The sequence below is a fragment of the Monopterus albus genome, unplaced genomic scaffold (genome assembly GCF_001952655.1).
Source record: "Monopterus albus unplaced genomic scaffold, M_albus_1.0 scaffold143.1, whole genome shotgun sequence".
Taxonomy (NCBI): Eukaryota; Metazoa; Chordata; class Actinopteri; order Synbranchiformes; family Synbranchidae; genus Monopterus; species Monopterus albus.
The window spans coordinates 138228-149980 of record NW_018128023.1 but is presented as its reverse complement, the minus strand read 5'-3'; the positions used below and the strand labels follow the sequence as shown (position 1 = coordinate 149980).

Genomic DNA, 11753 nt, shown 5'->3' with positions numbered 1-11753 from the left:
CCAATCGAGAATTTGTGGAAAGAACTGAAAACTGCTGTTCACAAACGCTCTCCATCCAACCTCACTGAGCTCGAGCTGTTTTGCAAGGAGGCATGGGCAAAAATTTCAGTCTCTCGATGTGCAAAACTGATAGAGACATACCCCAAGTGACTTACAGCTGTAATCGCAGCAAAAGGTGGCGCTACAAAGTATTAACTTAAGGGGGCTGAATAATTTTGCACGCCCAATTTTTCAGTTTTTTATTTGTTAAAAAAGTTTGAAATATCCAATAAATTTCATTCCACTTCATGATTGTGTCCCACTTGTTGTTGATTCTTCACAAAAAATTACAGTTTTATATCTTTATGTTTGAAGCCTGAAATGTGGCAAAAGGTCGCAAAGTTCAAGGGGGCCGAATACTTTCGCAAGGCACTGTATATGACTGTGGCCTGACATTTGTGATAGATTAAAGTTTTTTCTGACAGGGGCAACAAAACACTTTCTATGAGAATTGCCCTTGACCTGTAGCAGCCAAGAAAAATACACAGATAAAGTAAACTCTACCATGAGAAACAAGTCGAGGGTATGGAGGTATTCTGCATTTAAAAAAAGACACACAACAATAAGTTTTAAATAAAACTCCCACTGCAATGTAGGGATGTTTTTTTTGTGCGTGCCAAGGTAAATGCTTCCTATCTCAAAAAGATTTGTTGAATTAGAAGGTCATCAGTTGTATTTAAAAGAACACTTGAAAGTGAACAGTGGAGCTCAATAAATTATTTAAATTACATGTCTGTTACATTTTAGATAACAAAAATATAAATTGTATGAAATAGGCAGATGATATCACCTGATATTGACTGCAGGCCCCTGAATTGAAATTAATCATATTCACATTGTGGCATATTTTTAAGTATCAGCAAACTGGATCGCTGGTAAAGAGAATCAGAGTAAGATCGTATTGTGATGAGGGCGGATATTTAAATCTGTACTTTACAAGTGACAAGCTACATCTCTCAGCATCATCATATCCATAATCACAAAAAACAAGGTCTCACGTGTTATCATATAACTATTGTTCATCTTCTCATTTATACTGTATAATCATCTATGACTGTGTTGTGGAGGTGAACGGTGGAAACGTACTGACATAGTTCTTTTTTCCCTCTTCCTTTTGTGGGACTCACTCTAGGCTCAATTAAACCTTTGCTATTCAAAGGCCAGAACAGAGTTCAGAGTTTATGAACACTGTGCTGACATGTGGGGGTCTAAAGCTGCCCCAGTGCGCCACATGATGAACATGGATATAGATAGAACATGAGGCTGACTAAGTGCCTTCCTGGAGAAAGCAATATTGACTTTTAAAAGGTTGGGGACAGGGACAAAGAAGGGGCAGGCATGAAACAAAGCCTCCCTGCTGGGCCATTCAGCAGGGCATGCAAAGGTGTACTGTAGATTCAATCAAAGCGCAGCAGACTGACAACTAACTGCTTAGAGAGGATGGTGCTGCAGTCTGGGTCCAGCAAGCATCATTAGTGCGATGTGGATGCTACTACAAAGCCTGACAGATAAGTGATTGATGCACTAATGTTAAAAACACCTACAGTACAGTACATTCAGGAAGTGGTATTAACAACAAGTGAGAAGGGCTAACAGATTTATATCCGGCATCTGGACCACATGTAAATAAAGTGACACTGATAGTTATAAAAGTGAGAGCTCTTATTTTGTGATGATCACAGTCCCATTCCTACATCGACAGGCTGACTGTGGTGGGTGTTATCACTAGAAGCAGATGAGGTATAGGTCTACTCCTCATCCCACCACGCTCATCTGAGCATCACCATGGGCAGGCAACAGCATCAATGGTAAATTAATGACACTGTGAAAACAAAACTGACATCCACACAAATAAACAGCAGCTGCCAGTGGAAGGGAACAATGGGAGAATTTTACCTCACCACAACAATCCCCTGTGCATAATATTGACCACAAGTTTCACAGCAGTCACACAAATGGCATTATCAGAGCAAAAAGCTCACTGACGTCTGCACCGCGTGGTGTTGGCGTGACTGTTGACACAAACCCAACACTTCCTGCATGTGTTTAACAATAAATGTAGTGAATGTGAAGGCAGTGGTCAGCCTGTATTATAAAGCTACCTCAGGAGGTGTTGACAATGTCTGAATTGATTTAATACAAATTTTCCTGATGCAGATGTTTGTTGGCACTTTTTGTCAAGAACAAGGTTTGAATTAACAAGGAAAAAGAACAGTTGATGGTTGATATCTAAACATGACAGCCTCAAACTGTTAGGTCATTTCAGATTAACACTACTAACAGTGATCATATTTATGTCATATTTTAATCGATGAAAATCAGAAAATCTTCCAATAAGCCATAGCAAATAAAATCCATGACTTTTTTTTTCCATTTGGACAAAACCAAATATCACTGAATATCTCCTCACACTCTACCTGATGCAGCTGTAGTGTTTGAAGGTGCTGGCAGCCTTCTGACATTCCAGACAGAGCTGGATTGCGCCTGGATAGTCTTCCTCCTTAAAGGAACAGAGAAGTTAGGTGATTTCAGTTATCTTTCAATAAAAACAAAGAACTTTCTCTAAAGTTTACAGTAGAATACCATCTATTTTAGACATACTGTACCATATCAAAAGAAACCTCAGTACAGAAACTACAGTAGTAGCAGTACATGTTTTTTTCTGATCTGGTTTCATTCAATAATCTTATCAAAAGTAGTTGTTACAGCAGATTCTCCCCAGATAACCAAGGATTACACTCAGTGGTAGTCAAATCCATTCCAGGTGCTACAGCTGACCTTCACGATAGATGGGCATTTGTCAGAGCTTCTAGTGTTTGTTTGGGTTTGTCGTTCAATGCGTAATCCCTACTGATGTTTGACCTTTCAAGTCAATTATAAGCATATCTGTGTTTGTGTGTGCATGGGTGGAGAGGATTACAATACCTCAAGCATCTCGCTGAGTCTTACATCTGTTCTTTGCTGTGAGGAGAAGAATGAGAAGAGGAAGGAATGAATCAAGCATAAAAGCACAAACAGACTATAGTACTAAGTGATAATAAGTGATACTAAGTGTTCCAACACCAATTCCAGGCTTTCCTGCTTTGACCATGACGGTAAAATGTTTTAATGATCACAGTTAGAACAAATTATCAAAGCAAATAAGAAACTGATAAAAAGAGTATGTTTGATTAACTTTAATCTTAATTTTAAATCATGTGGAGAAACAGTTGAAGTGATTATTGCAGAGTACATTGATTCATCTCACAGCACTGACATGCCACATGGTGTATTTGTAATGTTAGAATTCCGCATGTATTTCAGACACCTCCAACCACCCAAACAAAAAACCTGACAAGGACATTAAAAACACTCGACCCAGTGTACATGTTGCAGGTCAGACATATACATTAATCATAATAAAATAAACTATGAAATGTTAGTAAAAACTGGTATGTTAATTACCATAGCTAGCCTAGTTTAACCCAATTAATTCAAAGGATAGATTTTAGACTGCTGTCTGAGTTTCAGCCCTGACAAATGGATTTGGTTTTCATACAATTAAATAGGGCACCAGAGTAAATGCTGGTGTGGCAAATTGCTGGTCTCCCCTCACACTATAGTTACCCTACATGCAGTTTGGAACAACATAAGCAGTATGTTAAGTCTATGTGAACTGTGTGTAATCTTTACCAGTGTCTTGATGGTCCTCAGAGACTTCAGCAGGCCTGTGAGCAGGTGTCGTCTTCTCTGATTGGCCAACAGACCCAGACTGGCCTCTGTGAATCCCTCCTTCGCAACACTCAGTTGCCTTCACATAAGAAGTCACAGTGCAGGGATAGGTTAGCATCAATAAAATGTCATTGTTAGTATGTTTAGCTGGCATTTAAAAGCCCAAAACACTGTAGTGAGTTGTACACCATGACAAAGGGATAGAACTCAGTGTTAAGGGATATGTTTGATGTAACTACTATATATGCTACAGTGAATACAAAAGGTCTCAACAGCTCAGTTAAACTGGCAGATTTTTGTGATGTAAAAAGGTACTTTTAGTTCTGCAATGTGCACACGTATGCAACAAGGTTATTAATGTTTTACAGTTTATTTTTCATTTCAATTTTACAGGTTGAAAATTCACATTAAAGGTAGAAAATGGTGCAACATGTCTTTTTTATATAATAATCTCCCTTTTTGTGTATGTGTGTGTGTACCTGAGCACTCTGGATCAATAACACAATTGCAAAATATTATATACTAATACCAACCAAACATTTAGGAACAATAATGCAAAATCTCTTATCACCCACAATAACATCATAACAAGCCTAAAGAACAAGTAGCATACAGTATAGTAGAAGAGATAGCATCATGTTTTTAAAACCTACTTTATTTTAAGGGCACACAAGAAAGAATAATTGCTTATTTGTGACCACATTAATAGACAGAGAAGATATTATGGGAAGAAAACATTATCATGGTTACTGTATGTGAAAAACACTTACAGTAGTACCCAGATGTGATTTGATTTCATTTAGTGAATATATAGTATGTAACAGAATGCCATTACCTCCTTGCATTAGTGCAAATGACTGCTGCCAGCTGTAGATTGGTCTGTAAGGCTGTCACTCTCTCCAGTTCCTGTGAACAAGGAACCAGTTAGATTTATTAATATTGATTTTGTGCTCAGAAACATTCCCAAAACTATTTTCTATTCTCATATCATCTATAGCACATGAACATATTGTTAAACTGGTTCATTTACAGTGCTATCAGTGCAGTACGTCTCTAATGATGCCATTTATGAAGCAGACCTCTTCTCCCACAGGCAACAACTTTTTGAACTTTTAGACGACTAATGGCACTGCTCTGAGTGTTCAGTATGATGCCACTTCAGCGGCCTCTATGGAGAACAAACACACCCTCAGTCACAGCATGGCTGAGGGCCGAACTGCATATTTCTCTTTGTGATTTTAGTTTCTTTATCTGCTGTCATGCCTGAGATGAGAGATGCTTGGTGTTTGAGCTTAATTTTGTTGTATCACCCTTCCACAGAAAGAGCCCAGGGTTCGCTAAAATGTCCTCATAACACTGTCAGACATAAAGACATAAGACAACCTTTTAACAACAGAATATAGTCTAGGGAAATTTGTTTTCAATGGTTAAAAAAAAAACCCAACATCATCATCAAAATTACACTTCAGCTGTGGTTAAAGGATCAATGGTCACATTCAAACCAATCCGCCCTCATGGTGTTGAGCACTGACAAAAACCGTGACAAGTCCTCAGCTTACAATGGTTGATTCAACAGCTAGGGTTTCTCTAAGGAGACATCATGCAGCTCATGCTATTTTGCTCAGGACAGACAGAACTAGGACTATTAGACCACATGCCATGACAGTAATTCAGAGAGTTTCATGAACACCGTTAAAGTTATGTTCGTGTCCAAGCTAAAAACTACTTGTAAAAAGGGCAATCATTTTTTCTGTACTACTAAAACCACTATTAGGAACATCACAAAAATCTATGTGCAGCGGTTTGTAAAGTCACCACATATATGAAACCTACAACATTTCTTGAATAAGTTCATGTGCACTGGTCAGAACAGTTTATTAATACATGAGGGTACCAGAGTGGTCTTTGGATACTCAGACAAACCATATATTAAAATGTGGCCGCAGAAGCTTCCCCTGTGTTCTAAGCAGTGGGAACTGGCTGGGACTGGGCTGCCTCACCAGGACCGGCTGAGGAATAATTTAGAGGCTGAATCCAGCAGACTGATTCACTTACAGTACTGCAGCCACATCTTTAGTTCTAACACTGATAACATCTAGAATGTCTGGTCATGACTTCAATAACATGGAAGGGGTATAAAAATCAAAGTTGTAAAATAAATGAATCAGAACATGTTGGTTTTTACATCTCTTCAACAGTCAACAATGATCAGCAGTGTCAAGAGGTGAACTTAAAACCAAGCCTGGTCAAAGAAGGATCCATTCTCTTTAATACAAATTCAGTTTTCACTTCATGAGAGGAACACACACAATCTGGCTTGCATGCTCTGTCGTCTTATAACAACCATTATCCACACAGGTAACACTATACATGTATTTAGTTTTATGCACAAATGCACACAGAAAAAAACAAAAGGTACTTGAAAATACACACTTGTGGGCTCAAATGGATTTCACACAGACATGCTCAACAAATTGAATGCTCAGAATGTAGCCTGAGGATGAAATGTGTTGTTATACCACAGCAAATAAAATCACAACTATTAGAGAGAAAAATTGGTCGGACCTCTCCCACAGCTCTCGCGGATGTGCCATCTACTACAATGGCTTTAGAAACATCTGTAAGACCTCATTTATACTTGGACTACCTCTCTCCCATAGATCTCTCTGAGTTGACCTCAACAATTGCTTCATCTAAATCATCAACATGTCTCCTGGGCCCCATCCCGACCAGGCTGCTCAAAGACATCTTTCCCCTAATCAACACATCCATACTAGATCTGATTAACCTCTCTCTATTAACAGGTTATGTTCCACAGGCTTTTAAACTTGCAGTAATTAAACCTCTACTCAAAAAGCCTACTCTTGACCCAGGTGTCCTAGCTAATTATAGACCAGTGACCTGAGAATACTGTTTTTAATGGATTCCATATGTACACAGAGGTTTATGGAATTAAGACGTTACCTTTACTGATTCTTCAAGTTTGTGATATTTCATATTTTCTCATGGAACCGCAATGTCACTGTGTTTGCCTTTTGTCTGCACATTCAATATGTTACACCAATATTATGATGTGTTAGCAGCGTCAATAGTTTAACATAACTGATCAGTAATCATCACAGAGCAAATCTGGGTTGTGATGAAGTTTGTGTAAATGTGAAATTATTTCTTATAAGTCAACTAACATTAGTAAAACCTAAATTATATGGCTGCTGCTGCCTTTCTTCCTCAGGAAGCTGAAATGTGCTGGTCTCTCCTCTCAGCTGCTCACAGACTTCTACAGAGCATCCTCTGTCTCAGTGTGACAGTGTGGTACGGGAGCTGCAGTGCACAGGCCAGAAAGGACTTGACCTGGGTGGTGAGAACAGCTCAGGGCATTGTAGGGAGTCCTCTTTTCACTATACACTGACCGGATCCAGAGGAGGGCTGGATAGATTGCTGCAGACCCCACCCACCCAGGCAACAGTCTGTTTGTGCCTCTTCCCTCCAGGAAAAGTACAGGAATATAAAGACTAAACAAACAGACACAGCTTCTTCCCCAGAGTTGTGAAATCAATCACCCCCCTAACCCCTAGTCACACACACACACACCCTCCCCCCTAGGGACAGGGAATGTGGTTTTACTCTTTGTAGGAGCAATAGCCACTGGCACTTTGCCTAGCATGTTTTCTTATGTCAAGAAGCTTACTTAAATTTATCTCATATTTATTGTGTTGCTCAGGTAGTTAGGGTTGGGTCAGTTTTCTGGTGTATGAGTAGTAGATAGATAGATACCTTTATTCAGGAGGGACAATATTCTTTGGGATTGGGATAGATTTATAGACTTATACAATTGTGTGTTATGTAAATAATATGTCTGTCTTTTAAGTCAAGAGCTGCCGGAAAAAATTTCGTTGTGCTATGTATAATGACAATAAAGATTCTTGACTTGACTTGACTGCTGTAAGTGCTACTGCTAAGAAGAGGAAACCAGGGGATGCTCAGTTTTTCTCCAAAACTCCGGAGACAAATGAAGATTAAGAAGAGAGGAGAGGTAGAGAAATGATAGAAGGGAGTGAGGTGAGACGGCAGAAGGGGGCATTATCGAGGGTTACGTTGTCAGCACAAGCATCGGTAACGCAGGTATACAGGCTATGAGACAAACGCAGGCTGCAGGTGAACCAGCAGATAGAAGCAAAGAGAACATCTGGCAAGGACCCAAGGCTGTGGGAGAATTTTCATACAGTGGGGAAATTTTTCAACGCCAAGAAACAAGTGCAGCAATGAGTAATGCATCCTGCGCTCATGATGTCATGATGAAAAAATGAGCAGTTTGTTTCAAACTGCAGTTTGCACCAACTTGAGAGTTTATTAAACTGTTATTATTTGATATATTTCATTATTTGGATTTTATTTTTTTATTTTTCTTAAAGATTGTTTATTCCAACTTCTTTGACTGTGAAGTAACATAACTTTGACAGTTATTTGTGTGTGCAATAAATAAATCTTATTAATACTCTCCTTGTTGTATGTGACCTTTACATGGAAATTACCAACGAAAAGTCTTGTATTGCGTGAAAAATAAATAACCAAAACTTTTAGTGTGTGTGGGCAAACCTCTATCATCCTTTTGCCACCATGCCTGAAATATATTTTTGGAAACACTGGGTGCAATCAAATTGGCTTGTGTAAGGGGAGATACAGTCTGTGGACTCTGGCAATAGGTTTTTAGTGGATTAATGAGGTTGTTCTGCATGAACGGGACAAACTTAGAAAAAAACACTATACAAAGTAAAAGAGAGACTGAATACAGTAGCACTACTGTGTAATTGCAGTATGTACTGCACGCATGCAGGAAAGGTGAGCCTATTAAACTGCACAACATGATTCACACTGTGTCCACAAACACAGCTCTGCTGTGGGAAGTGAAGGTCAACGAGGAGGAGGTTTCTAGTCGCAAAGGGGATTCTGGTTCCAGGCTTTTTTATTCATTTATTCATAAGGTCTTTCCTGCGACAAGCACATTGATAATACAATGGCTCCCTGTTCCCCATCCAGCCTTCACATTCTAATAATGCTCCCATTTTGTACCTGCAATACTCACTTTTTTGTAGATTTAAGTCTCCATATTTACCTAAAGGTTTACTGGAACATGTATCTTCACACATATTATCCACCATGCTACATCCATTTCCTGTCAATTTCTAAGTCTCTAGTTTCCACTGAAACAGCCTTACATCCCCCATGTAATTGGAAAGTATGAAAATCAATTTTGGACAAAATACCACTCTCTTTCAGAGGAGACAAGAAGGGAACACAAACAAAGGCACCAGCAGTAAGTGCAATTCCAGTTAAAAATAATAGAACAACAGTCCAAGTCCATTTTTTTCCCAAAGGTGTTGCGTGATCTGGTTGGGACCACCTGGTGCAAATTCATTACACCTTCAACTCCCACAAAGCAAGTCTAAGGGCCATGCAGTTTGGCCGCTCAGTTATAAACTGACTCTTTTTAACTGGGGAGATAAGACAAACCAGTTATTTTAAATTGCCCCACTACCTGTTTTATTGAACGAGCAGTTTAAGCGGAGAACACTATGAACTGATGGAAAGTAATGTTACTGTCAACCTAATCTGTCAATTTATAGACTCAAATGACAATGACAAGGATGAAAAATGTGGGCACCAGAAAAATATTCACTACTAGTGGAGGCCATGTGTCACTAGAGGGCAGCAACAGTGATTAGACACAGAGGTTAGTCACTGCATCACTATAAATCGCATCAGACAATCATTTCAAGGGTTGATGCATGAGTGTATACATCTAGACAATTTATGTGTCCACTGTTATACATAGCATGCAAGCACTGGGGACAAATGGCATTGTGCCCTGTGGCTCTGTGCCTCTGCAGTAGTATCTCTGTCTCTGTACATGTTTGAGAAAAAAAAAACTCTAAGGAGGGTTAGAAGACTACTGTGGCTCAGGAGATAGAGCGGGTCATCTCCTAACCGGAAGTTTAGCGGTTCGGTTCCCGCCTTGTCCAATCCATGTGTTGAAGTGTCCTTGAGCAAGACAATGAACCCCCAGTTGCTCCTTGTAATGACATCGGTGTGTGAATGGCCAAATAGTGTGAAAGCACTTTGAATGTGCTGCAGTGCATAGAAAAGCACTATACAAGTGTGAGACCATTTAACTTGCTGGGCTTATTTTGATGTATCAAAATTCTAGGCGAATCCCATTTCTACTAATTGCATCCACGTTTCCCTCACTTGTCTTTTCCTTGCATCTTAGTCCCACCCACATATGATGCAAGGAGAAACAGCAAGGAGAGAGGAACCAAGGAAACCAGTTTTAACTGACATGAGACGCCCTTTCCTCTCAGCCTTATGTGAAGTGTGTAATCACAAGCTAATTTCCCCATGTCAACCTGTAACAGACATCTATGAAGGATGCACTGATATATCCTCAGTTATAGCTCCTCCAGGCAGCCTCCGTAATCCTTAGTCCTCACCCCTCAGACCAAGAATAAGTGCTTTAGGACACCGTTCATCATGGCAAACCAGAACAACTTCCAACTCGAGCAAGGATCAAGGAAGGTTAAGATAAGGGAATTCAGATTCACCCTCTGTCTTTCTTGTCATTGCAACATTAATGCAGTGTATGCAAAAACTGAAGTGCCCTCTGAACTCCACAGTGAATTTTTAGACTGAGTGAATATGGGCTGAGATGGGTCAATTGAAATGACCCTGAAATCCCTGGTAATGTCTACTAATAAGCCCTGCTATCACTCTGACTCTGCAGAAACACACGGTGCATCAGAGAAATAATCATGTTTATGTAGCCCTCTGTTGGTGTGCACATATTATCTATTATCCCCCTATACCCAGTGACTAAGCACTGTGAATTAGCTATGCCAGGAAGACCCGTACAAAGGAAAGGGCGTGGACCAGATCAGAAGATTCTAGACTCGTAGGGCGCCGAGAGGTGAACAACCACAGTGAGACAATCAACACAACTGGTAGTAAAACAGTTGAAATTACTGCGGATGTTGTAAATGGGCGTAAAGTTACATGCATTTAGGAAAATAACATTAACCAAGGGTGAGCGCGCATACAAATAAAATAAAGAGGTCCAGTTCAGTCCCTTTTGCAGTGTATATAAAGTCTATTCAAGTCCCAGGTCAGTTCAATGTCTTTTTCAGTTCAATGTCTTTGTTCAGTGTCCTTTTCAGTTCAATGTCTTTGTTCAATGTCCTTTTCAGTTCAATGTCTTGTGACCAGTTCGGTCACTAGTTACCACTTTGTTCGATTCCTTGGGCAGGGCTCGCCATCCAGTACTGGAGAGAGGTCTGTTCTTGCTGTTGTAGAGCAGCTTCGATTTGAATCCAACCAAAATAACCTGACCAATGCAAGGCAAAGGTGTGGGTTCCCAATTCTCCGTTGGCGCACAGCTTTCCCTCAGCTCAATACCTCCGTTTCACACGGTTCTTAAGCTCGGTGTGTTGCAACCAAATGCGGCTCTTAAGCATCTGATACAATGTCCAGAGCGCGAACAGGATGTTTGGTGTCCAAGGAGGGACAATTAACCTTATTGGTTAATGTGAGAGAATAACAATTCAACTGGTTGGCTGCACGCATTGTCACAAAACACAATGTTGTAATTGTACCGGTGCTCTCAGCACTTTTCAACGCCTCCCAATGATTTCCCAGTGAACCCGCTTCCAACCTAAACTAGCTCCCAATCGTACTGTGAAACTAGCAGCCATACAGGGCCCCATCTGCTCTTAGCACTGGGTTACATTTACTATTCACAGACTGACCTTCAGATGGCGGTAATTTCACTGCAAATTCACTACATTACAAATTTGTTTAAGCTGTCAGTCATCTACTGTGCCTTACCTGGATCAAAGTTTCACTGACTCAACACAAATTTGACATACTCTACCAAACTTAATATGGTGGGGCTAGCAAAGGTTGATCAATAAATCAAATAAACCAACCAAACAACATATATATATATATATATA

The 11753-nt window shown here is 39.9% G+C and overlaps 1 protein-coding gene across 3 annotated transcripts in view; it reads right to left on the bottom strand.

Moving 5' to 3' along the window:
• vps50 (VPS50 subunit of EARP/GARPII complex) overlaps positions 1–11753 on the bottom strand; it is a 101952-nt gene that overhangs the window by 69650 nt on the left and 20549 nt on the right. For all 3 annotated transcript variants that reach the window (XM_020614218.1, XM_020614219.1, XM_020614220.1), the window contains exons 6-9: positions 4586–4656; positions 3712–3829; positions 2965–3000; positions 2457–2539 (exon numbers count right to left, since the gene is read on the bottom strand). In XM_020614218.1, the coding sequence (XP_020469874.1) occupies positions 2457–2539; positions 2965–3000; positions 3712–3829; positions 4586–4656 (308 nt within the window). The remainder of the gene's footprint in view (positions 1–2456; positions 2540–2964; positions 3001–3711; positions 3830–4585; positions 4657–11753) is intronic.